This window comes from Herpailurus yagouaroundi, unplaced genomic scaffold (assembly GCF_014898765.1).
Source record: "Herpailurus yagouaroundi ecotype Mexico unplaced genomic scaffold, PumYag 202, whole genome shotgun sequence".
NCBI classification, from domain to species: Eukaryota; Metazoa; Chordata; class Mammalia; order Carnivora; family Felidae; genus Herpailurus; species Herpailurus yagouaroundi.
Genome location: NW_024412433.1, coordinates 11718236 through 11743385, shown reverse-complemented (window position 1 = coordinate 11743385; position 25150 = coordinate 11718236). Strand labels below are relative to the sequence as shown.

At 43.2% G+C, this 25150-nt stretch overlaps 3 protein-coding genes and 1 long non-coding RNA gene across 12 annotated transcripts in view; 3 read left to right on the top strand and 1 right to left on the bottom strand.

The window, feature by feature from the left end:
• Positions 1-5695, bottom strand: part of COL4A4 (collagen type IV alpha 4 chain) — a 130605-nt gene extending 124910 nt beyond the window's left edge. For 2 of the 8 annotated variants that reach the window (XM_040450819.1, XM_040450821.1), the window contains exons 1-2: positions 5225-5311; positions 3354-3516 (exon numbers count right to left, since the gene is read on the bottom strand). The gene's annotated coding sequence lies outside the window, so the exon portion shown is untranslated. Of the gene's footprint in view, positions 1-3353; positions 3517-5224; positions 5312-5610 lie in introns of those variants that run through there. The other 6 variants (XM_040450816.1, XM_040450812.1, XM_040450813.1 and 3 more) reach the window with 5 other exon arrangements.
• On the top strand, positions 394-5704 carry LOC121014267 (basic proline-rich protein-like). The gene is made up of 2 exons (XM_040450348.1): positions 394-477; positions 4862-5704. Exons 1-2 carry the CDS (start codon positions 394-396, stop codon positions 5702-5704), a joined length of 927 nt encoding a protein of 308 aa, XP_040306282.1.
• Positions 5705-5767: 63 nt separating this feature from the next.
• COL4A3 (collagen type IV alpha 3 chain) overlaps positions 5768-25150 on the top strand; it is a 138925-nt gene continuing 119542 nt past the window's right edge. For both annotated transcript variants that reach the window (XM_040450823.1, XM_040450822.1), the window contains exon 1: positions 5768-6027. In XM_040450823.1, coding sequence (XP_040306757.1) covers positions 5941-6027 — 87 coding nt within the window. In that variant the 5' untranslated portion in view covers positions 5768-5940. The remainder of the gene's footprint in view (positions 6028-25150) is intronic.
• Positions 15259-23326, top strand: LOC121014483 (uncharacterized). The gene is made up of 3 exons (XR_005783236.1): positions 15259-15453; positions 17703-17823; positions 22820-23326. It is a non-coding gene; the product is annotated as an uncharacterized LOC121014483 (long non-coding RNA).

The window sequence follows — 25150 nt, the reverse complement described above, 5'->3', positions numbered from 1 at the left end:
GGGGAATAGATTTGAACAGACACCTCACAAAAGAAGTTCTATATATGGTTAAGAAGTACATGAAACGAGGTTGAGCATCATGAGTTATCAGGCAAATGCAAAAAAAAACTACATTGACACACCACTGTATAACCATCAGAATAAAACTAAGACAGGGGCGCCTGGGTGACTCAGTCGGTTGAGCGTCCAGACTCTTGATTCCAGCTCAGGTCATGATCTCAGAGTCATGGGATCCAGCCTCACGTCGGGCTCCGTGCTGACAGCACGGAGCCTGCTTAGGATTCTCTTTCTTCCTTTCTCTCTGCCCTTCCTCTGCTCGTGCTCTCTCTCTCTCTCAAAATAAAGTTAAAAAAAAAAAAGAATAAAATTAAAAAGATAGAGGATACCAAAAGAATGCGCCAGAAATATATGCAGGAGCTAGAGCTCTCACACATTGTGGAGGAGAACAGAGAATATGGGGGAGAACACGGAATGCGGGTGAGAACACAGAATCCAGGTGAGAACACAGAATGATACAACTACTTTGGAAAACAGCTTCTTTTGTAATTAAACATACACCTACCCTGTGGTCTAGCCATGTAACTTCTAGGCATTTATTCAAGAGCACCGGAAGCACACGGGCACACAAGCCTTGCACACAAGTATCCATAGCTGCTTTATTTGTAACAGACCCTTAACTGGAGACAAATCAAATGTCCAACCACTGGTAAATGGCGTTTGAAAAGCTGGTACGCATCCGGTGGAAGCAACAGGAACAAAGTGCTGTTACACACAGCACGGAGGGATCTCACCAGCATTCCGCTGAGTCAAAGAAGCCAGACACAAAGGGGACGCACTGTTTGATTCCATTTGTATAAAATTCCAGAAAATGCCAAGCAATCTACAGTGACAGAAAGCAGATCGATGTTTGCCTGGGGACGGGAGTGGCAAGAGCTGGGCTGCAAAGGGGCAGCAAGCCAGAGAAAAGCTCTGCGTCGTGACTGTGGTGTGGGTGGCACGGGATGAATGCACCTGTGAAGCTCCTCGCGTCGTGTACTTTAGATAGGTACTGACTGTTTCTTGTATAAAAATCACAACTCAGTAAATTAATTTTGCATCTATTATGTTAAAAAAAAAAAACATCACCTTCTGTACCCGCCCTCAAAGGCCTTGTAATCCAGAAAAGTAAAATGCAGTACAAAAAGTTGATTTTAGACCACCCTGTTCTATTCTAAGAAGCGTGGAATCAGCTGCAAAGCAAAGAAGGGTTTCTGGAGGCTTTAAAGTAAGCAAGTGCTACGATGTAGATGATGGGCATTACTAACATTCACCAAATATTTCCAGCCCTCTTTGCAGGCGTGTGGTAGTCTTTCCCCATCCCTTACAAAATGAAGTGTGGTCAAGTGACCACTTTGGCCAATGAAACGCCAGTTTAGTATAGTGAGTATGAGCCACATCCCTGTGGAAGCTTTCAGAGCAGTTTCTTACTTGACACATCCTCTCCCCCTTCTGAGATGAGAGAACATGTTGCATGGGAATTTCCAGGAGGTTCCTGAGTGGCTATCATAAGAAAAGCATCCTCCCCTCTCTCACCTCCCCACACTCTGGGGTGAATATGTAATGTAAACAGAGAGGGAAAATCTTGTTACTGGAAGCCTCTGAAATTTGGGGACTGTTTCTAACTGTTCCAAAAGCAATCGGTCTTTTCCCATACGACGTGCAATTTTAAGTGGAACTCCGACAATGTCTTAGAAGATGGGTTTCAGAGGGAACTTGCAAGGCACTGGCTAGAAGGCTACCGTAATCCATAGATGGTAAGTGCAGGAACTGGGCAGGAGCTTAGGAAAGCAGTGAAGGAATCCAGAGATGTAAAATGGAAAAGAGCTGCCAGGAGTTGATAATGACTCTGAGACTCGAAAACAACCTAAACGTCTGTTTTCGAGGTGCTGCAAAGAGAAGGTTTTTGAAACAAAAGGGATGGCTAAATGGGGAGATGAAGCAAAAAAAAAAAAAAAAAAAAAAGATTAAGGAAAGGAGGAGCTACGGCCACCTCATCGAAAGCAGAGGCACATCCCTGTACAATAAAGGCTATAGAAAGATCAGGAACTTTGGAAGAAAACAGACCTGGGTGTGAATCCTGAGGCAACTGGTTACATCACTTAAGTCGTTCATTTACCAACAGTAAAGAACGCCAAAAGGACCCCTACCCTCACGGGGCTTACACTCAAAGGGAAGGAAGTGACCACTATATATTTAAGTACCGTGTAGAAAACCCACATGATGTTGTCATTATGGAAAAGGGGCAAAATAATAACATAAGGCTTGTCAAAACGACCACTTCATTTTGTTAAAAACTTTCATCTGCCATCAACATCAAAAGTAGAGACCTCTGTATCCTTTGTACGTACAAAAAGAGCCATCCCCCACTTTCCTTCTACTTTACCACATTTTAAGAACCAACGGTGAAAAATCAAGTCCCTTCACCCCAAGAATTCTGGTTTACTGACACTACCTAGTGAGTGTACCAAACATTTTGTGTGTCTATGTGTGTCTGGGTGTGACTATTTTTTTTTTAATTGAAGTACAGTTGACACAGAATATTACATTAGTTTCAGGTATACAACACTGTACCAAAGGAGAGTGTATGTATGTGGTGGGGAGGTGAGGGATGGGTGGTAAAATCTGGCTTTTAGACAAGCCACTTCTCAAAGTTTAATGTGAGGAGGAATCAGTGGGAGACCTTGGTGAATGCAGGCTCTGATTCAATGGGTCTGGGGTAGCGCCTAGGATTCTGCATTTTTTTTTTTTTTTTTTGAGTAGGGTCCATGCCCAACACGGGGCTCGAACTCCCAACGCTGAGATCTAGAGTCACATGTTCTGCTGACTGAGCCAGCCAGGTGCCCTGAGACTCTGCATTTGTAACCAGCTCTCCAGAATGCCGAAGCTACTGCTCTCAGGATGCCAAGTAACATTGTTCTAGATGCCTTAGTAGTGGGTTGACCTCAAGGGAGCTAGTGGGGCGTGTTTGACCCTTGCCCTCTCCTACTGAGGAACTCCTACTCCTACTGAGTTGAGAAGAGCATCTCTATCTTGTGCCGCCATTTCTAATCGCGTTCACCCTACTTTCCTTTATGCGCCTGGAGAATCAGATCCCAAAATGTGCTTGTTTGGGGAAGACCCTGGACAAAGAGCTTCTAATGCCTTGCTGCACTGGATTCCTACAGCTCCTTGAGGTGGGGACCATGATTACACCCATTTTACAGAAGAGAAGACGCCATCCCAGATAGTTTAGCTCACACTAGCAGGTATGGAAAGGACTCAACATCCAGAGTCTACCCCAGAGACCAAGCTCTTAACAACTGCTTCCTCCTTACCGTGTTTACATCACAGGTTTCTTTCCTGCTCTGTTGCAGCATCAGAAGCGACTTGCAGTTGATGGCTGCCTCCCATTTCAAAGTCAACAAAGCCAAGTCTGATCTTCTTTCAAAATGACTTGGTTTCAGGAAAAGGAATTGAAATCCAAAATGGAGAAATCTTCTGGAATTAAAAGAGAGGGGATTCAGCACTAGCATTGAGGGGGATTTTTTGTTTTGATTTTTTTTTTTTTTTTTTTGTCTACGAAGTAATGTGAGTTCATAGAATATTATCATACATCTTTTGGAATTCTTGGACACTCATATTTCATCAACTGAGCACCTGATGTCCTACCTAACAAGGGTGCCAGGAGGAGGTTCCTTAAGAGCCTTCCCTGTCAATAGGGAGAAGCTACTCTGTACCACAGTGCAACATTATGTGTGCTAAAGAGTTTAATATATGTCCTTTGGATTTTTCTACAAAGAAGAGACCCTAATTCAATTCAGCTAACCAAAGTTTGCATGTAAAACAGTAGCTCTCAAACACAGTTGCACACTGGAATTCCCAGGGAATTTTATAGCACACCTGAGTCCTACCCGTGAAAGGTCTGGTGTGACTGGCTTGGGATGCATTGGGTATCAGGATTTTTAGAACTTCTTAGGAGCTTCTAATGCACAGCCACAGTTGACAATCGCTGGCATGAAAAACAGAGGGAAGACGGTAAAATTCACTCTCCAGACAAAAAAAAAAAAAAAAGGGGGGGGGGGGGAAGAGGAAATGTCTTCATCCATCCGCTGTTAGGGTTTTGCCTACGTACATGGCTACATAGGTCTAACACAATAATCAACCCTATTCTAAGTGCCAGCAAGTGGTTCCCCACAATCACTGACCAAACCACACATTTCACACTTGGCATTTGATGGCCATCTACTGCAGATGTCAGCAACACTGCCCCAAAGCAGGGGCGCTTAACATGGAGACGGAATTCAGGTGGCCTGTGAACGTATGGCAACCAAAAGCCCATGTCCCTTTTCTCTAACCTTTCCTGGAAGTTCCCCATTTCCGGCAGTGATGAATACAGGCTACAAACTACAATAGCATGGGCACTTCTTGGGAGTTTGCATCCGCTACTACTTTCACATCTTAGTTTTGCCGTCACCACTACTGGAGATTACAGTTGTTGAACGGATCTGCCGTTAGACAGAGGGGTCTTCAGTGCAACGATAAGGTTGCACCTCTGCGGCTGTGTCACCACTTTGATGCTCTGATTTGTACTCCAGTAGAAGTGATTCTGATTTAATTGTATTTTTCTGTATGTAATGACATGATTCCCAGAAGGGATCTAAATGCACCCCCCCACCCCCACCCCGGAACCAACGTGGTGAGTGGCACGTCGGTTCACTGATCTGAAGACAGGGCCCTAAGAAGCAAGACCCTGCGCGTTTGTATCCGCGTTCACGAAAGGCCCTCTCAGGTGCTCGACACCCAGGACGAAGTTGGCTCTTGGTTTTCCCCTGCGTTTCCGCAGATAAGATTTACCCTGAAAAGCCAGTTCAACGTAGCAGAGAATAGGATGGGCTTTCTCTTTCCCCTCAGCTGCCTCCTGCTCTTGGCATTCCCGAGTGCCCAGACTGCCAGGCTGGTAACTCGAGCCTCCAAATTAATCAACACACAGCGCCCAGTTCAAGCCCAGGCAGACAAGCCCGGGAGCCAGACAAGCTCTCCTCTGGTGACCCCAGGGCCCCAACCCCGCAGCCCCTCCCGCCACCCTCACAGGCCACGCTTCCTCCACTGCCTGCCCCCGCCCCGCACTCCCCAGGGCAGGTGCCCGGGGCCTGGTTGGGGGGAGCGGGGGGCTGCGGTGGCCCCGACTGGGCGATGGGCGTCTTACCTCGCGGGGGGACGCTCGCCGCGCCGGAAGCCGCCCGGTCGCAGCCCGCGCGGCGCGCACGTCCCGGTTCCGCCGCGTCCGAACCCACGCGCGACCCGGCGGCCTGGTCCCTGCGCTTTTACCGTCCGGCGCAGCGGCTGCACGTTGGCGGCGGGTGGAGAAGCGGCGAGAGGGCACCGCCGCGGGAGCCGAGAGCAGGCAGGGCCGCCCGAGTGCCGACGCCCGGCGCGCCTCCCGCTTAATCTGGGCACGGCCGCTGGCCACTCCCCCCACCCCGCTCCGCCGCCTCCCCAACGCACACCCCCAAATTCCCCACCTCCGACCCGCGCCCCCCAGGCCCCGCCCCGGCCCCAGGACCTCGGGAGCATCCTCTCCGAACCCCTTACCCTGGATCCGCGCCCACCTGCCCCGCCGCGCGCGGCCTCCGCTGCGCTCCTGGGCACGGTGCCCGGCTCGGAGGGACATTGCCTGGTGAGTTGAAGGGGAGGGGGGACGAGGGCGGGACCTGCGCCACTTCTTCCCTCCCTTGGAGCCGCAGTCAAAAGCCTCAGTGGGGAGGGACGGACGGCGCGGCTGAGCCCTGCAAAACCCGCCCCGGGCGGGCTGGCGAGGCGAGCTTCACAGCCGGGCTCTCCAACCCGCGCCGCGCGAGGGACGCGGTGGCCGCAGAGCCTGCGGGTCACTGGACACGCCGGGGCTCTGAGCCGGCGCCCACCATGCGCTCCGGGACGGCGCGGAGGCCGCCCGCGCTGCTGCTGCAGCTCCTGCTGGTGCTCCTGGCGGCGGCGCCCACGACAGGCAAGGTGAGTGCGGGGCGGCGCGACCCCCCAGCCCCGCGTTCCGGGGACGCGCGGGCCCCACCCGCGGGGCGCAGTCCTGGGAGTCCCTGCCCGGTGCGCGCGTGCCTGGGCAGGCAGCGTGGGGATGCGAGCGAGCGGGGATGCCGGGGGAAACAGGTGGAATACGCTGGAAGAAGGCTGGTTGGGAAAGGCGGGGAACAAGCTGGTCTGGTTCCCTAGGAGCCAGGGATACTGGGGGAAGTCTCCAGAGGTAGATGATAGATAAGTAGATAGATAGATAGATAGATAGATAGATAGATAGATAGATAGATAGACAGACAGACAGACGTGGGTAGATAATGGCCAGGGATGAGAACACCGGATATAGAGACATGCGATGTCACACTGGTGAATCAGAGCAGGCAGCATGGCCTGGCAGAGAGCACAGAGGGCCCCAGCCCTGACATTTCTTAGTTGTCACCTCACACTGAACTCTGACCTCTCTGGGGCTCGGTTTCCCCCTCGTTCGAACTCCCACTCCAGTGTTCTGTCAGCACTGTTGGGAAAAGCTAATGCCATCACTGAAAAGTTAGTAGCACCTTAGAAATAAAACTCATGTTAGGATGAATTAAGCAGTCTGTCACTTTGATTTTAACTCATAACTTGAGAGATCCCAGATTCACTTAAAAGCACTCCATACTTCTTATTCTTTGCAATTAAAGATGAACTGGGTGTCCTCCAAAGTGTTTTGATTCCTAGTTTGACTTACTTGATTTGAACTCGGTGGAAGTGAAATTTAACTTCTCAGATGACTTTTGTGATTTTTACACGTAAAAAGTTAATTTGGGTGTTAAGGCAGCGTCAGTGTCATTCCCATGGATGAGCAGTTTTACAATTTCATGATTGAGATTGTAATTGGAGGTCAGTAGTCACATAAATAAATGTTACCTATAAAGATCGTTAGACTCTATGACCACATGTTATCTATTTTTTCTTTTAAATTAAGACACGAGAGATGAAGCTAAAACCCTCTTTGACATCTTCATACCTCTTTCCCTCCCTGTCCAAACAAAGGTCATCCACTGACCACTTCGTGTTTCTTTGTGGACATTTTCTGTGCATTTACATACTAAACAGACTCACAAACAACATGTAATTTTATTGGTGGTTTTTAACATAACTGATATCATGCTATATGTATCCTTTTGCAACCTACAGATCTGTCCATGTTAGTATTTAGTTAATTAATTTATTTTAAGTTTATTTTGTGCGAGAGAGAGAGAGAGAGCATGAGAGGGGAGAGGGAGAGGGGTGTAGAGAGGGAGAGATAGAATATCAAGCAGGCTCCATGCTGCCAGCACAGAGCCTGACAGGGGCTCGATCTCACTAACCATGAGATCATGATCTGAGCTGAAATCAAGAGTTGGGAGCTTAACCAACTGAGCCACCCAGGCGCCCCTGTCCATGTTAGTATTTAAGATAGATTTACTTCTTTTTCTTTTTGCCCTGTTGCATGACTTTCCACAATATATGAATATGCCAAAGTTAATTGAATCATCCCCCTGTTAATTTACACTTAGGTGACTTAGTGTTTTACATTCTAAAGGATTTTGTGAGCCATGTAATCTCTTCATGTAGCTGGTTCTAACAAAAATGCACTTTGCATAGACTAGGAATGCCCAACCCAATACTTCTGAGCATGCTATAGTAATCTCATTTAAGTCAATGTAGATTGTCTACCAACTTTAATACAGGAGCAAATAAGTCCAACAAGCAAGAAACCTAAAGGGAGTATATGTTGTGGGAAGTGTATGTTGAGGCAGAGGTCCAGAGCAGGGTTTGCACATCCTTCCAGACTCCAAAGAAGAGGTGAGGTTGGGGAAGGATGGAGAAAGAGGGGTATGTAACAATCAGCCTGAAAAAGTGATGCTCTATGATCATGCAACCTCTAATTATACCAGTTTCTAATTATGTTGTCATATTCCCTTATTCTTTTTTTTACATGTAAAATTTCTGTCTTGAATTTGGCCAAATCTCGGTGATTTTCTTGCTGATACTACAATTAATTCATTTGTATTATTTTTATCATCACTTGAAGCAAGTCTTTGTTACTATTTATAAGAATTATCCTTTCCATTGCACTTGCTGAATTACATAAAAAGTGTCATTAGAAACCATGAAATGTCTGTAGAGAAAAGGAATCATAAGTTAACCAGTAACTCGTCCAAAGAGTGCCAGCCAGCAAGGCTTCCTCCACAGGATAACTCTGGCATTGGGCAGGGCACTTGACCTCTCTGAACCTCAGTTTTCTCATCTGTAAAATGAGACTGAAACCCCTGGTGAGGCCAGCAGGTGAGATAATGAGTCAGGCCATGGAGTAGGGGCCAGTCTTCAGGGCCAACCATTTGTGGGCATTCTAGACTCCAAGATCAATAATGCCAGAATCCCTGCTTTTTTTCTCAGCGGAGAAGCAGGGGCAGTTGGGGGGCGGGGGGGGGGGCGTGGTAGTGTCCAATTTCCATTAGAAATCTCTCAAAGTCTAGATGTTAGCAAATAAGTCAGAACTTTACAAAACACACCATATTTTTTGTAAAGGGCTAAATAAACTTGGGGTCAAATAATGTGTAAGTGCCAGCTAAATTGAGCCTTTGGGCCACGGTATTTATCATCTTGGTGCTACACTGGTTACAAACATCATTTTGCTCTAAATTTCTGCAATTTGATTTTAGCAGTTTCTCAAAACAGGGAGAGAGTAGCGATGTTGAGCCCACATTCTGAGTTCAGACTGGGTGGAACTGTCCACCCACACAGTTTGTTCTGAAGTGCCCTGAGTGAAAACCAGTCCCTGGCCTGTCTGTTCAGCTCATCCTCTGGTTCTACCGCCATGGCCAGGCCCAGCTCAGCAACTTGAACCTGGGAGGTACATTGCTGTTGCCTCAGGCAATAAATAGATTTAGGAGATGGGCTGGAGACAGCTCCTCCTTTGATATCTGCAGAAGGTGAGGTTCATGGTTTGAGGTATGGTTTATCGTTCTTTTTGCCTTAAAGTTCCAGACAGAGCAGAAATACAGCAAGCAAATATCAGGAGCTGAATAACAGCTACATTTAGGGAAGATGCTTTCTCAACTGGTTTCATGTTTAAATTTTAAGAATGAAGTTGAAACAAACAGAAAGTGTAACAGACACCAATTTATTCATCCCTGAGATTAGGCAAGTATTAATAGGCTTTGACCCGTTTGTTCTCAGGTCTCTCCCTTTAGGGAAAACAACATGTATATATATAAAAAGTCATCCACGTGTTCTTTGCCCCCTCTTTTGTGCACAGTTCTGTATTTATCCATTTTGTGTGTGTGTGTGTGTGTGTGTGTGTGTGTGTGTGTGTGTGTGTGTGTGTGTTAGTCACTATGAAAAATAAATGTTTTCGTTTTGTGGTCCTTCAAATGCAATAAATGGTTTCACATTCATAAGCTTGCTCCCCTCACTCCATATTAAGGTTTTGGATTTTATCCATGTTGATACATATAGATGTGATTCATGTATACACATATGGATGTGATGGTTGATGCATAGTATCCAGTTATACAAATAAAGCACAGTCTATTTTTCCATTCCCCCCAGCACAGGAAGTTGGTTTCCATGGTTTTGTTTTACAAAGTCACGACAACATAACTGCTCCGTGTAGGTACCATTGTGACAACTAGATTTGGAATTCCTAGGTAGAATTCAAAGGGAAAGCATACTTTAAGTTGCATGAGGAATTGCCAAACAGACTCCAAAATGGTGGAGCCAATAATGTGCCAGAGTATCTGCTTCCCTACATCCTCAGCAAAACTTGATGTGTTTCGATGTTAGTGAGTATGAATAGGATCTTGTTTTGACCAGGGAGCTCGTGTATCTTTTCATGTTTTCGTTGGTGGTTTTTATGTACCTCGGGGTGAACTGCATGGACATCTCTTTGCCTACTGATCTGTTGTGGCCTTGCTCTTTTTCCTCGCTAATAACTAGGAGTCATTTCTATATTTTGGATGCCACACTTTTGCCATTTAAATGTGCAGCAAGTATGTTATTCCAGTGTCTCATTTATCTTAAATTTAGCTACTGGTGGCTGAACATAGAACTTTGTTTTTTCCTCTACAATCTCAAACTTCCCATTTTTCCTTGATGTTTTGTGTTTTGCGTCTCATTAAAGTAATCCTTTTCTTCCCTGGGATTATTAAAATGTTCTCTTATGTCAAGAAAAAGTTTTGTAATGTAACTCCTTTGTATTTAGGACTCTTAATCCTGGAATTGTTTTTCTACTTGAGGAATATGATTTTATCTTTTTCCATATATATGATAAATTGTGCCAACATTATTTATTGAACAGTCCGTTCTTTCCCCCCCCACCCCTGCTTTGCAGTGTTACATCTGCAAACGTGTACCAAGCACTCATTCATATAGGAGTCTGTTTATATTCATTCATTGGTCTGTTTTTTCAGGGCTTTAACTTCTCACTATGTTTTCAAGTTTTCTGTTTCTTGAATTTCTAAGTATTTGATATTTTTAGTGCTATTGTCAATGTGTTTTTCCCCAAAATTTAATAGCCTAACTATCAAAGATACAGCAAACATGGTTGAATTTTTATTTTGACTTTATTTTTATTGTTTTTTAACATTTATTTATTACTGAGAGACAGAGAGACACAGAGCATGAGCAGGGGAGGGGCCAAGAGATGGAGAGACACAGAATCTGAAGCAGGCTTAAGGCTCTGAGCTGTCAGCACAGAGCCCAATACGGGGCTCGAACTCACAAACTGCGAGATCATGACCTGAGCCGAAGTCGGACACTCAACTGACTGAGCCACCCAGCTGCCCCTGTATTTTGACTTTAATCAAGCAACTCTGAATAGTCCAAATGCATTTAAGGCTAATGACCTTCCCCCCAAATACTGCTTTTACTGCATCACACACATTTTAGTAAGTGGTATTTCAATATAACTAAATTCAGAATCCTTTCTAATTGATTTATTTGTCCTATGGGTTATTTAAATCCTTATTTCTTAATTTCCAAACAGAGGGAGATTTTCTAGTTAATCTTATTTTTTAATTAAATTGTGATGGAAATGATATTCTGACTTAAAGATACACACACACACACACACACACACACACACACACATATTTACCAATTAGGTCAAGATTTTTTAGTCATGTTATTATTTATTTTTTTTTTCAACATTTATTTATTTTTGGGACAGAGAGAGACAGAGCATGAACGGGCAAGGGGCAGAGAGAGAGGGAGACACAGAATCAGAAACAGGCTCCAGGCTCCAAGCCATCAGCTCAGAGCCTGACGCGGGGCTCGAACTCACGGACCGCGAGATTGTGACCTGGCTGAAGTCGGACGCTTAACCGACTGCGCCACCCAGGCGCCCCTAGTCATGTTATTAAACTTGTATGTGCACATTTGTTTCTTATGTATCCTACTCAGTGCATATTTAATCTGAGAGTCTATAGTTTTCATCAAATCTCAGATATTCCTGATTTACATTTCTCCTTCCCCACTCTCTCTACTCCTGGCATTCGTAGGATGCATCCTGGACCTTCTCATCTTTTTTCCATTCCTCCTAACTCCTTATAAGACATACCTTTCATATGCCACTTGGGTCCTCTGGGTCCCACCTTGCTCCTGGTCTGTGGGCACTGACTTTCCCCAGTTGCCAGCTTGGCCACAGACTTTGTACCTGGAACAGCCTAATGGTTCCTCTAGACTCTACTCATGGCTCCCTGTTGGACCTTAGGGGTATAGGGTATTAACACCTGTGGGCAAATCTTTGACCAGTGGGTGATGGGAGCCACTGGATAAATTCTCTCCCCCCCGCCCCTGCCACCGAAGAACTGTTCTGAACTGCGGAGGTTACCCCAGACTGTCCACGAGACCAGTTATCAGCTGGACTTGAGACCAACTTGGAACATTCTCAGCTTCTGCCTCAAGGGCTTCGTCCCCTGCGCTGCCCCCTGTGAATCCTCCCCACACCTCTTTCAATTTTTAATCCTCTCTTCTGCTGTTTGGGAATTTCAGTAGATTGATTTTTCAATCTATTGTAATTTTCAGTGATAAAAAAAAACAACAGCCTCTGGATGGAACCGTTTGACATGGTTTATAACCCCAGATCTATTAATTATCAGCTTTTAAATTTTTGTCTCAACTTCTTTATTTTAAAATGGAAGTAAGAGACTCACTTCAGGATTTTATGAGGGTTCAGTGATTTAATATTCATGATACATACTTCACTATATCTGTCACATAGTAATCGTTCAATAAACGTTAACCATGACTATGTTCATTCATTAAATTTTAATTTCAATGACAGTTCCAGAAGTCCTTTCTGAAGTCTAAATCTCTTTGGGCCTTGGGATTTTTTTTTGTCTTTTCTTGTAGATTTTCCCCCATTTTTATGCCCTCATTCATTTTACACATACTCATTTCATACTCAATACTTTCTGATTCTTTTTCAATGATTTCATTAAAATCAGGTCTGGGCCTGTCCTGTTTCTTCTGTGTCTATCGGTGATCACCCATGGGGAGACAATGTGAATGAGAAGTTTGGGGGAAATAAAAGCTTCCTCTGTCATCATTCAGCCCACACCACCCCCTCCATTTCACCTCATTGCTCACAGATTGGAGCTGTTCTGTCCTGGGATTAAAAAAACAACAAAGTAGTTCTGTGGCTCCCAGGAGAATTGTTTCCCATTAGAATAGACTTATTTAGTAATGGTTTGGGAGGATGGGGGCACCAAACATGTTTCCTTTCGTGTTCTCAGGACCACCCTCCTCTAGGCCCTCCCACTGCCTGCTTCCTCCATACATTCTGACTTCCACTAGATGAGTGGGGGTCAAGGCCAACAACAGCAAAGCCACCAGCTTCCTCTCTCAGCTGCCTCTCCCTCTCTGAGGAGATTTTTCCTTCTTGAGCTTTTCTCTGGGGTTGTAGTAGCTAGTTTGTTTTCAGGCATGATCCCTAGTAAAACTGTGAATTAAATGAAATCTGTCTTTGCCTTTCCCTTATAATTTCTGCCCTGTTACGGAGAGCACAGTAATAACTGCCTTGTGTTAACTCTGAGCAAAGTTAACCTTGTTAAATATTGCAATTGATGAAAAAACCCTCAAACCTCTCAGTGTACGATTCCAACAGGGCCGTCTGGTTTGCAAATGCCCTGTGGTCCTTCATCATGTGCATTTAACCATGGAGTAAAAGAGTTTTTCCAAGATCAGTAAAAACACATGGTGCTCAGAGCATTTTTGTTCTACAAAGTTTGTATCTGGTCTCAGCCTAAACTTTTTTTTTTTTTAATTTTTTTTTTCAACGTTTTTATTTATTTTTGGGACAGAGAGAGACAGAGCATGAACGGGGGAGGGGCAGAGAGAGAGGGAGACACAGAATCGGAAACAGGCTCCAGGCTCTGAGCCATCAGCCCAGAGCCTGACGCGGGGCTCGAACTCACCGACCGCGAGATCCTGACCTGGCTGAAGTCGGACACTTAACCGACTGCGCCACCCAGGCGCCCCAGCCTAAACTTTTTAATCATAACAGCCTTGCACTATAGATTATTTGTTTCACTGCCATTTTCAGTTTCCGAAAATAAGAAAACTGAGATCATATCAACTTTTTAACAGAGTAGACATCTTCCCTATCAGCCCAACCACCATGGCCTTGGCCAGTTGCTTAATCCCTCTGAGTTATCTTCATCTCTAAAAATCAGATGAGAAAGACTCTTACTCCAAGTTCTATGTTTATCTCACAAGATCCCATTGCTGGCTCTTGTCTTCTTGAAACTCCCATGGCCGTCTTTCCATCCCTCTTGGGGTTCCTTCTTCAACTGCCAGTTAAGGCCTCTGGCTTCAGAAGTATTTTCTAGCGAAGAGTGAATTAAAGTATATTGGCTGTATAGTTGTCCACTTTACATACTTTCCTAAGCTCAGATAAGTAAGCATCAGTGTTCGTCTCATGCAATAGAAATGTGACGTGAGCCACAGCTATGAGCCACATACGTTATTTTAAGTTTTTCAGTAGCCACATTAAAAAAGTAAGAAGAAACATAAAATTAATTTCAGTATATTTCACTTTTCCCCATGCATTCATAATTTTATAATTTCAACATGTAATCACTGTTAGAAACACTAGTACATGTTTTACGGTCTTTTTTTTCATATTAAGTTTTCAAAACCTAGTGTCTGTTTTGCATTTCCAGAACATCTTAATTCAGAGTATCTACGTTACATTTCAAATGTCCGTAGCCACATGCAGCCACCATCTTTGATAGCACAGATCCACATACGTGGTGTCCAGATACGAGAGGGAGAGCCAGTCCATAAGGCCATATCTCTGAATGGAACACATTTTGTATGCTTGTTTGCCATAAGAAATAAGCTCACGGCAAGGGGTGCTTGGGTGGCTCAGATGGTTGAGCATCCAACTCTTGATTTCGGCTCAGGTCATGATCTTCTGGTTCGTGAGTTCAAGCCCGTGGCAGGCTCTGCAGTGACAGTATGGAGCCTGCTTGCGATTCTCACTCTCCCTCTCTTTCTCTGCCCCTAGCCCACTTGTTCTCTCTCTCTCTCTCTCTCTCTCTCTCTCTCTCTCACTCTCTCTCTCTCTCTCTCTCTCAGATTAAATAAATAAACTTAAAAAAAAAAAAGAAGTCAACACACATTAAAATGACAAACTTCAATTAAAGACAGTAGGTCAGCATGGATTGTACCTAACTATCTGTACAACTTTTTCTCCAGAAAATCAAGGTAGTCGACCTTGGCTATCACGCTTAAAGCTGCACAAATTACCACTTGTACATATTTGTGTGGGGTTTTTTTTTGTTTTTGTTTTTTATTTTCAATATATGAAATTTGTTGTCAAATTGGTTTCCATACAACACCCAGTGCTCATCCCAAAAGGTGCCTTCCTCAATACCCATCACCCACCCTCCCCTCCCTCCCACCCCCCATCAACCCTCAGTTTGTTTTCAGTTTTTAAGAGTCTCTTATGCTTTGTCTCTCTCTCACTCTAACCTCTTTTTTTTTTTTCCTTCCCCTCCCCCATGGGTTTCTGTTAAGTTTCTCAGTATCCACATAAGAGTGAAAACATATGGTATCTGTCTTTCTCTGTATGGCTTATTTCACTTAGCATCACACTCTCCAGTTCCATCCAGGTTGCTACAAAGGGCCATATTTCATTCTTTCTCATTGCCACGTAGTACTCCATTGTGTATATAAACCACTTGTACATATTCGATGATATTGTGCCATTATCAAAATATGAGTAAGGTGTGTACATGAAGAGTTGAAAACACATCACAAAACAGTGAACATTTGGCAACAGGAAAGGAGAAAAGGAGACATACATTGGAAACCAACATGCCACATCTTGCCTATCAGCTTAAGCTCTAAACTAACTTGCCGCTACAACTTAGCCAAGTAAGAGGTTTAGTGTTCCCTTAAACCAGTCACTCCCAAAAGGATCGCTGTTTTTCTTATCTAAAAATGGTGGTACTATATCTCTTGCAAATAAAGTATTCAACATGATGCCCAGCTTCTATAGTCTAGCTACGATTATATTATTATTATTATTATTATTAAGATCAGGAACAAGATAATAGGACAGAGACATCGGCATGTGACCCAGGTCCTGGCAACTCAATGATAAACAAACTGCATTCCTGGCCACGGTGGGATAGAGTGTCCAGGGGAACAGGGGAGAGAGACAACAGGCCTATAAACAAACATATAGCTCTAGATTGTGGTACCTGCTAGGAGAGAATAGGATGTGGTGATGGAGAAGGGGAGCATTTACCTTAGCTAGGGGTCAATGGGGAAAACCTTTCCAAGGCACTGGCTCACGTAACCCATGAGCCTTCCATGGGGACTCGGGAATGTGGGAAGTGCTGGGGAATGTGGTCCAGGCCAGGGCTCTCAACAGTGGAGAGAGGCGAGATGCTTCTAATTGTATGGCTCCTGGGCTGTCAAAGAATAAAACCAAGACTAAAGGAACTTCTACAAAAAGAAGAAGAAAATCCCTGAGTTAATTTACTCACCATGATGGAATACAGATTCTGGGTATTTTGCTAGAGATGGGGCAAGGGATGGGAAACAGGGAGTTAGAGGGGCAGGGGCAGGATGGTTGTGCTAATTAAGGATGGGAGATTGCTCCCTAGATAAGGTGGAATAAGTCCACAGGACTATAATTTTAATGTTTGCACTTAACCAATATAATTATAATAATAATTATAATAACTGTATTAATAATAATTATTATTAATATATAATATATTATAATAATATATTAATATTGTAATTATATTATAATATTGTAATATTTTATTATATTATTACATAATTATAATAATATATAATAATTATAATAATAATGTTTGCACCCAACCAATTCATATTTTAACAAAGAGGCCATGTAGTATGTTTATGCTATTCACAAGACAGTCGCATTAGTAATGGATGAGTGATGAATTCACACTGCAACTTGGTGATGGGCCCACGTGTAAAGTGAGGTGCTGAAAATGTTCTTTCATTCCTGTTGACGTGTCTGTGTCATCCTCTCTCCTCCGCCTCCCTGGGGCACGTTTGAATTTGCCAAATGTGGCTGTGAGGCCCAGGGCAAGAAGGTAAAGCTGGGCCAAAGAGCCCTTGTCCCAGCTGACATAGGTTCGGGCCAGAGAGGGCTCTAGCCAGGGAAGAATGAAACCCAGGTTAAGGACCTGCCAGCCGGAGGTGAAGACCCCCAGGTCACTCACAGGACCCACAGCACCAGCTTCCCCTCCTGGTGTCTAGAAAGGCAGACTGTCATGTCGGCCCCTCCCCCACCCACCCCAACTGAAATCTGCATATTAATCAGCTCCACAAGGGATTCCTGGGTCCGGTATTGTCTGGGAACTGTGCCAGCCTTGGTAAGGATCCTGGAGGGTCCCTCAAGATGGGATGGGATGGTACTGGAGAGTTTCAAAAGAACTGTGACACGATCTCTATTTTAAAGACTTGTATGACTGTCACATGGAAGAGGTTGACTGTTCTCTTGGGAACCTAGCCTACATAAAGAAGAGGTGACAAAGCAGGATGCAAGTCTTGTTGTTGGTACTTTTTCTCTGGATTCTGGTACCTTGGCAGTCAGAAAGGGACTGGAGAACCAGTCTAGATCGACAGAGCAGTTGTTTAATCCATCCCTGTTAATTGATTCAGTGCAAGTAATTCGATACTCATTTATGTGCACAGAGAGGAAGGTTAAAAATCCAGTCTGATGTCCTGTACATACAATATCAGGCTATCAAAACAATGTTTCCACATATCATTGTAGGTAGTATATATGTGTGTGTGCATATGCACATATAAAGTATACGTTTAAAGAGTATTTGACATTCTCAGTATTTTGGTATTATTGCAATGAGATAATAGTTTTTAAAAAGTATAAGCCTCAGACCTATTTAAAAATGTAATGGTATAAAGATCTGTTATTTTTCTGACAGTTTTGGGGTAAGTTAGGAATTTTCCATTTTTAATCTTTAAGATTGATGTTGGTTAATTAGATTGTATCTCCAAATTCGTTTCTTAGAGAAGTGATCCCAGTGTTTAAAAATGAGTTCAAGTGTATTTAGAAAACTTGGGAAGATTTGTCATTATGTAGATAAAACAGGTCACTGGATTTTTTTTCCCGCCAGGATATTTTGTTGTTACATGAACTTCTCAAGGAAAATTTCTACAAGCGGAAGTTGAGAAATTTGCAGTATTTTCCCTCGAATCAAATGTCAAAGCATATCTGGAGAGACCCAAAACAACAAGGTTAATATTAATTCTCTTTGTTTAACCAGATGATAGGATAATTTTATCCTGTTTATTTGTGTATAATATCAGGAAAGCTGAAGCATTCACATGCTGGCTTTAAAAAAATTTTATGTGTTGTTCAAAACTTGGCCAGTGTTTAAAAGTACCAAAAGAAATGTAAAAATGAAAATTACCCATAATCATATTAGCCACAGATGATTACTGATAACATTTTGGTCTTTCTCTACCAAATTATTTTTTTATTCTACTCTTTTCACCCAACAATGGGCTGGTGAAAATTTTATGAGTTATTAATTATTACAAGTATCATCTCTAGATGTCTACAGAGCACTTCATTGTAGGTTAGCACCAATAACTTACTTAGGTAATATCTTTCTATTGAATTTTTGTGATTATTTCCAGTTGTTTAGACATAAAGCTGCCATGGAAACTCCTTGAAGACAAACATTTTCTAAGATCATACTTTAAATAATTTTCTGTGTAGATGCTTTCTTATGAAAGGTCTGGTTTTGTGCATTTCTGAGTAAGATGGAAAGGTAGTATCATTCATGATTTACAGGTAAGGGTCTGACCCAAGAGAACTCATCAAATTAATGAAGGAAGTAGGTTTAGACTTGGGACCAGTCAGTTAAGCATCCAACTCTTGATCTAGGCTCAGGTCACGATCTCACGGTTTGTGTGTTTGAGTCCGGCATCAGGCTCTACACTGACAGCATGGAGCCAGCTTAGGATTCTCTGTCTCCTGTCTCCCTCTCTGTCTCTGCCCCTACCCCATTTGTGGCATCTCTCTCTCTCTCTCTCTCTCTCTCTCTCTCTCTCTCTCTCTCTCTCTGTTTCTCAAAAATAAATAAATCAACTTGGAAAAAATATAGCTTTAGAATTGGGAGTTCTGGTTATTTGGGTTCTTTAGTAGGACTCTTTCTTGCCAAAACCATCTCAGATGATTGAAAAGGAGTGTCAGGTGTCACTTTATTCATTATTTAAATAGCAAAGCACTATTTGCGATAAGATGATTTTTTAAATGCTTCAGTTATTCGGAAAGAACTGAATTCAGAAACTATACCCTTTTACAATCAAAACATCAATGAAATACTTTTACTTACTGAGATATTCTTCATCTCTGCAATCTGGAAAGAGCTCTACCTATTTCCATGTTGCTTCCCCTACTGATCTCCTGGAAGACATGTGTTATGTCTTATTTATGACACAGACAGCTCCAACTCTTGGCAGGACCATTGGTATAAGTAGTCCCCAGTGAATGTTTTTGGAACGGGGCCAACATTGTATTTTAAACACTAAAACTAAAAAGGCAATAAAGAATTAGTAGATTCTTAAATTCTTTGACACAAGAATAAAAATAAAGCATTTATTTTCCAGGTGAAATGTTGAATGCACCATTCATTAATTCAGCTGGATGCTGGGACCAAAGGTAGATAAAACCCACATGGTCCCTCCTGCCCTCATGGAGTATGCCACCGAATGAGGGCTTTAGATAAGGACACAGACAATAACAAGAAAATTAGATATGCTCTCACAGGGCAAATACGGAAAAGCAAAATTTGAGTGGAGTTGAGAGGAAGAATAAAGATCAGTTAAATGTACGAAAAAGTGAACACGTGGGCTTTATGGTGTAACAGCAATAAATTGTGGAACGACAATGGGGCCAGGAAGTGGTAAGTTTCCAGTGGCTTGAAAACACAGCTTATCTTCAAAGTAAAGTACTTAAGGAGCGCCTGGGTGGCTCAGTGGGTTAAGCGACCGACTTCAGCTCAGGTCATGATCTCACAGTTTGTGAGTTCAAGCCCCATTGGGCTCTGTGCTGACGACAGCTCAGAGCCTGGAGCCTGCTTCCCAGATTCTGTGTCTCCCTCTCTCTCTGCCCCTCCTCCGCTCACGCCCTTGTCTCTCTGTCTCAAAAATAAATAAAACATTTTAAAAAACAACAACAACAACAAAAACAAAGTAAAGTACTTAAAACTGTGGGGAGTGCGGAAAGCAGCACGTACAGTTACTGATAATACTTCAGTCAGCTTCCAGCCTCCACCCCTTCTGGAGCCCACATCAGCATTTAGATAGCGGTGCTCCATACGATACACACATGAACGGGATTTGTGTTCTTTTCCCATGTTAGGCAAAAGCATTCCTGCAAACCCTTCCCGGTTGTGAAAAAAAAAACAAACCCTAAGAACAGTCCTGTATCTGAAATCTCATCAGGTAAGTTTCCTACCGATTGCAAGCCAGCATACAGGCCCATGCAGGCGTCAACACTCTCTAAGGTCGCACATACACTGGAGAAGACCAACGGGCAGATTTATCGAGCTCTGCGGGTGCCTGTGCTGTGCCCATGGACCTTCAGAGCTTCTACCCGCTGTGACCTGCTCAGGCCTTTCAGAGACAGAGCGTTCAGAGCCCACGTGACCTGAAGGAGCAGCATCCCCAGCCCCCAGGAGAGCAGTCATAGAGGCAAGGACATCTTGGGACACCCTGCCATCCTAGAGAGATCGCGCAAGACAGCAGTATGCCCTTCCCCCCATCCTGTGCCGGAAAAAAGTCACTGTTGCGACAGTTTGGGGCAAGCCACTTGCATTCCAAGACTCTCCATTTCCTCAATCATAAAATGTGGTAGATAAAGCCTATCCCTCCTCTCTCCAGAAATAATATAATTGAACACATTTTGCATTGTACAAGTGCCAAGTAGTATTGAGACAGGAATGAGCTTCAATATCAGCAAAGCAATAGTCCAAATGTTTCTGATACTCATTTAATTCTCCTGTTATTTTGTGACTCAGTATCAACTTCCTGGAATGTATTAAGGAGTTTCTTCTTTTCAAAAATATTATTCAGTGCATTCTTTGCTGCTGGTATTTTCTAATAACATTATTTGGAAACATCAGCAGAAATGGCATCCTCCCTCAGCACTGTCCCCATTAAAAAATGAACAGTTTGTTTCCCTTACGCCGCCCCATGTAAATACTGATGCAAAACTCATCCAATGATTTCATCGCTTTTACGGTCACCTGCCAAATACCTCACCTAAAATACCTGTTAATTAGAGAGAGAGTTCTGGGCAACACTTAATAGTAATCATTTGGTCCTTTCTTTTCTTTCAAATATAGGCTTTTTGGCATGTGTTTTTAAGAGAAGCCATGAGCCAGCTCTGGTACACAGCCTCCCTCAGATTCCACTAATGTGTAATCGGCAGCAACAGGGTCGGAAGTGCAAATTCGCTTGGTGCACATTCACTGAGCACCTACCTTTAATATATCCTTTATTTTTTGTATTTAAAAAAATTTTGTTTTAATGTTCATTTATTTTTGAGAGAGAGAGAGACAGTGCAAACAGGGGAGGGGGCAGAGAGAGAGAGGGAGATACAGAATCTGAAGCAGGCTCCAGGCTCTGAGCTGTCAGCACAGAGCCAGATGCAGGGCCCGAACCCACAAGCCGGGAGGTCGTGACCTGAACCAAAGTTGGATGCTTAACCACTGAGCCATCCAGGCGCCCTTCCAAATTTCCTTTAAACAGGAAGGCTCCTTGGGAAGTTTATGATAATGAAGCCACTGGAACTAATGATTGGACTAACTGAACAAAAATATTTTTTCTATGCTGATCTTTTTTTCCTAACAATAAAAGTAATACATGCTCATTTGTGAACATTCAAGATATATAGAAAAGTATATATGTTTTTTTTATTTTTTTAATGTTTATTTATTTTTGAGAGAGAGAGAGAGAGAGAGCGCGCGCGCGTGCGCGCGCACGCGCTTGAGCGGGGGAGGGGCACAGAGAGAGGGAGACACAGAATCCAAAGCAGGCTCCAGGCTCTGAGCTGTCAGCACAGAGCCTGACGCGGGGCTTGAACTCACAGACCACAAGATCATGACCTGAGCTGAAGTCGGACGCCCAACCGACAGCCACCCAGGCGCCCCTAGAGAAGTATGTTTTTAAAAAGCACTCGTAGTAAAAGAACCTAAGGGGACCCAGTGTTAATATTGTGTCATATTTGTGTAAAAATGAGATCATATGGTATAAGGCATTTTGTATCCTGCTTTTTTGACATTATATTATTTCATTTAACATCTTTTGACAACAATTACATACTGTTACATCATGTTTATATACCAAGTTTAGGTTTATTTAACCTAAATTTTTGATATAATAAACAAAGCTATGGTGAATTCTTGCCCTCATATCTTTTTGTAATAGACTTATATAGTAAAATTATTAATTAGCTCAGCTGGTATTTTTTTCTTTTCTTTTCTTTTCTTTTTTTTTTTTTTTTTACCACAGATTCTACTTGTCAAATGACAGAAACAGTTTTAATACCAGTAAGCAAAAAGAAAGCAAAATCATGCCAAATCCTATCATGGAAATATAACTAGAGATAAAATTTCAATATATATTCTATTGTCTTTTTTTTTTTTTGCTTAATCCAGAATATGATTTGATGTATGATATGAGCCAAGGAGCTAATTTTTTTTTAATTTCTCAAATTAGTTAATTTTGCCAACATTATGTTTATGATAATCTACCCATTCCCACATTGACTTCTAGTGATCTCACCTCTGGTCAAAAATGAACCAAAAGAGTATCTTGGCTAGAGCCAGGGGTTTCTTGGGACACAGAGCTGAAGATGAGATGCATGGCTCCTGGCCACAAATAAAATATGGGTTTTGCCAGTTATTTTCTTTGTTATAGACCTAGAGTCAGTCTTGCATTAGATAGATTTAAAGACTCTTGCCTCAACCCGCTCACCATTTCACAGTGCCCCTTCATCCCTCACCCTTAGCTCTAAATCTGGAAGGAGATAGGCTCAAAGACCCCCGCTAGTCATTACCATAGGGCATCTCATTGGTTTTAGACGATTCCAGGCATTTGGAGAAAACGAGCCATTTCCAATCCATTGGCTAAGGAGCAAGATTCTCTCTCTCTCCAAATACCACTCCTTCTACCTCATCTCCTCTTGCTTCCCTCGCCCATTTTTATGACCTTCCCACAGGTGACAGTTGGGCTTAGGATCTCTTGGACTTTTCTCTAGGTTTCTTGAAGGCCAATCTGCCTTGAACCATGCATCGGAATGAAACTAAATTGATTTCCTTATATCAAGTTGAGCAGTAGCTTGGTAAGCACGATAGTACAACCTCAGTAGATTGTATAATGACTGCATTCTAATCTCAGAAGCAAATGCAGTTGCAGGGGAAAAAAATCAAATGGAGATAAAGAAAAGACCTTAAGACTCCACGATTTTGTAAAGGAGGAAAATGTTGAAGATTTTGACCTACACCCGTTGAAACAAAATATCACCTGGACCCGTTTTGAACCTCATCATACATATGACTCCTAAACTTTTTATGTAATCAGGTTAGCACGAATGCAAAGCGTTTAACATGTTCCGATGCAAAACCAGAAGACGAATTCCAATTATTCTTAACATCCGCCCACTAACATACCGTAAATGATTTACTTGGGAATCTATTGCAATAAAGTTCACCTTCAGAAAGTGGCAGTCAGAAAAGCTTCACGAAAACCAGACTTGTTTTCACGTCGAAACTGCTGTGCTTTTTCATTTGGAGAAATCACTGACTTGCTCTAAATAGAGTGGGCTCTTTGTTGTTGTTATTATAAGCTTTCCTTGGCCTAGAATTTTCCTGTTTATTCACTATGAGGAAGAGCGTGCTTTGTGTTTCTAACATTGGAGTGGTGGTTCCTAACTCTGTAGGCGTATTGAAGGTAGTGATGTTCATCATAATCACCACAATGAGCTGTGACCCCCGAAGAGGTGATCTCCAGTGGTCTGTATCTGGGGCTTTCCGGAGAAGTACAACTGGGCACAGCTGTGCATTAGAATAAATTAAGGGCTTCTTAATTACATTCATATTTTCTCCCTGAACTCTTAAGTGCATCATTTCTCACCATTTTTGCCATGAGGACCCTTTGCCCCTGCAAAACTTTTTAACAGAGACAAACATATTTGAGAGGATAGTTAGAAAGTCAGTCTTTACGTAACTCATGCCACCCACAGCCAGCTGCGTGGCCCTGGCTGAGTTGGTGAACTTTGTTTCCCTTATTTGTAAAAGGGGGACAACAGGATAGACCTGTGGGTTTATATATATGATAACAATTACGTACAATGGTGTCTCTAAATGCTTAGCAGTGTGCCTAGCACGTTAGACGCTCAGTAGGTATTTGTGGTGGTGAAGGGTGATATTTGGCAGCCGTTTGACCAAACCTTCATCTGGCTTCTACCTACCGGAACCTACCAGTCAAAAGTCTTTACCCTTTGCTTTACAGTCTCTTGCTGTACAACTGAGAGATCAGTCGGGCTATTCATTTTTTAATATGAGACTCTGATGATATCACAAAGTCTTTGCTTTAATTTTTTATTCCAGTTTAACAACAGGAACAAATATAAATGACGTTGTATTCGCAGACATTGGATTTTTGAAAGATTTGACTTTTGAACGTACGTGAAGTAATTTCTGTGTAAATAGATTCTTGAGTGTTATGCATTTTCCGAAGGAAATAGAGTGGTTCTGTTTGTTTGCTTACTTGCTTTGCCATTTTTTAAAAAGATTTGGAAGTACATATATAAACATCTTGAATTGTGCTGTTTAAAATAAGCATTTGGGGCCAAAGAGCCCGGGATAACAGTGACCAGCCTAAGAACAGGGTGAATCTGGGGAATTTCTGAGAACCTGGTGGCCCAGGAACATCTGAATATTCCAAGCAGAGACCAGACCAAAGTAGTGGGTGGGAATAAGGGCAACACAGATCAGAAGGCTCATTGGAATTCATCTGACTTCAGAGTTTAGGTCAAGCCAGGTAGAGAGAGGATTGACTCGAACTTGGTGGTTATCAAACTTGGCCAGAAGAACCTAAACAAAGGGGAGACAGTGTGTCTAAGGTCAGTGGGGGGGGGGGGCAGATGGAAACCAGGTGACACGAGAAATCAGAGTGTAGTGACATCTGCTCTTTTTTCCTGACCTCTCTCCTGTCCCCCTCTGGTGGTGGCATGTCGATTTTACTTGAGGGAGCTATCATCCCCTCATTGCCAAGGGCGTGGGCACATGACCTCAGCTGAGCCAGTAAGTGCCCTCCCCCAGGAATTCGGATCTTCAACTGAAAACGCAAGGAGCTTATTCATCCTGACAGCAGTGCCCCGAAAAACTTTCCGTTCGTTTTTGTACCTTGATCCCCACAACGGCCCTGAGGCTGGTCTTTTCTGAGTCCTGTTTATTTAACTTTTCTTCAACTTCTGTGTGCTGCCCCATGTCATTCCAGCAAATTCCTCTTTTATCATTGAGTTAGCCTAAATAATTTCTGTTGCTTG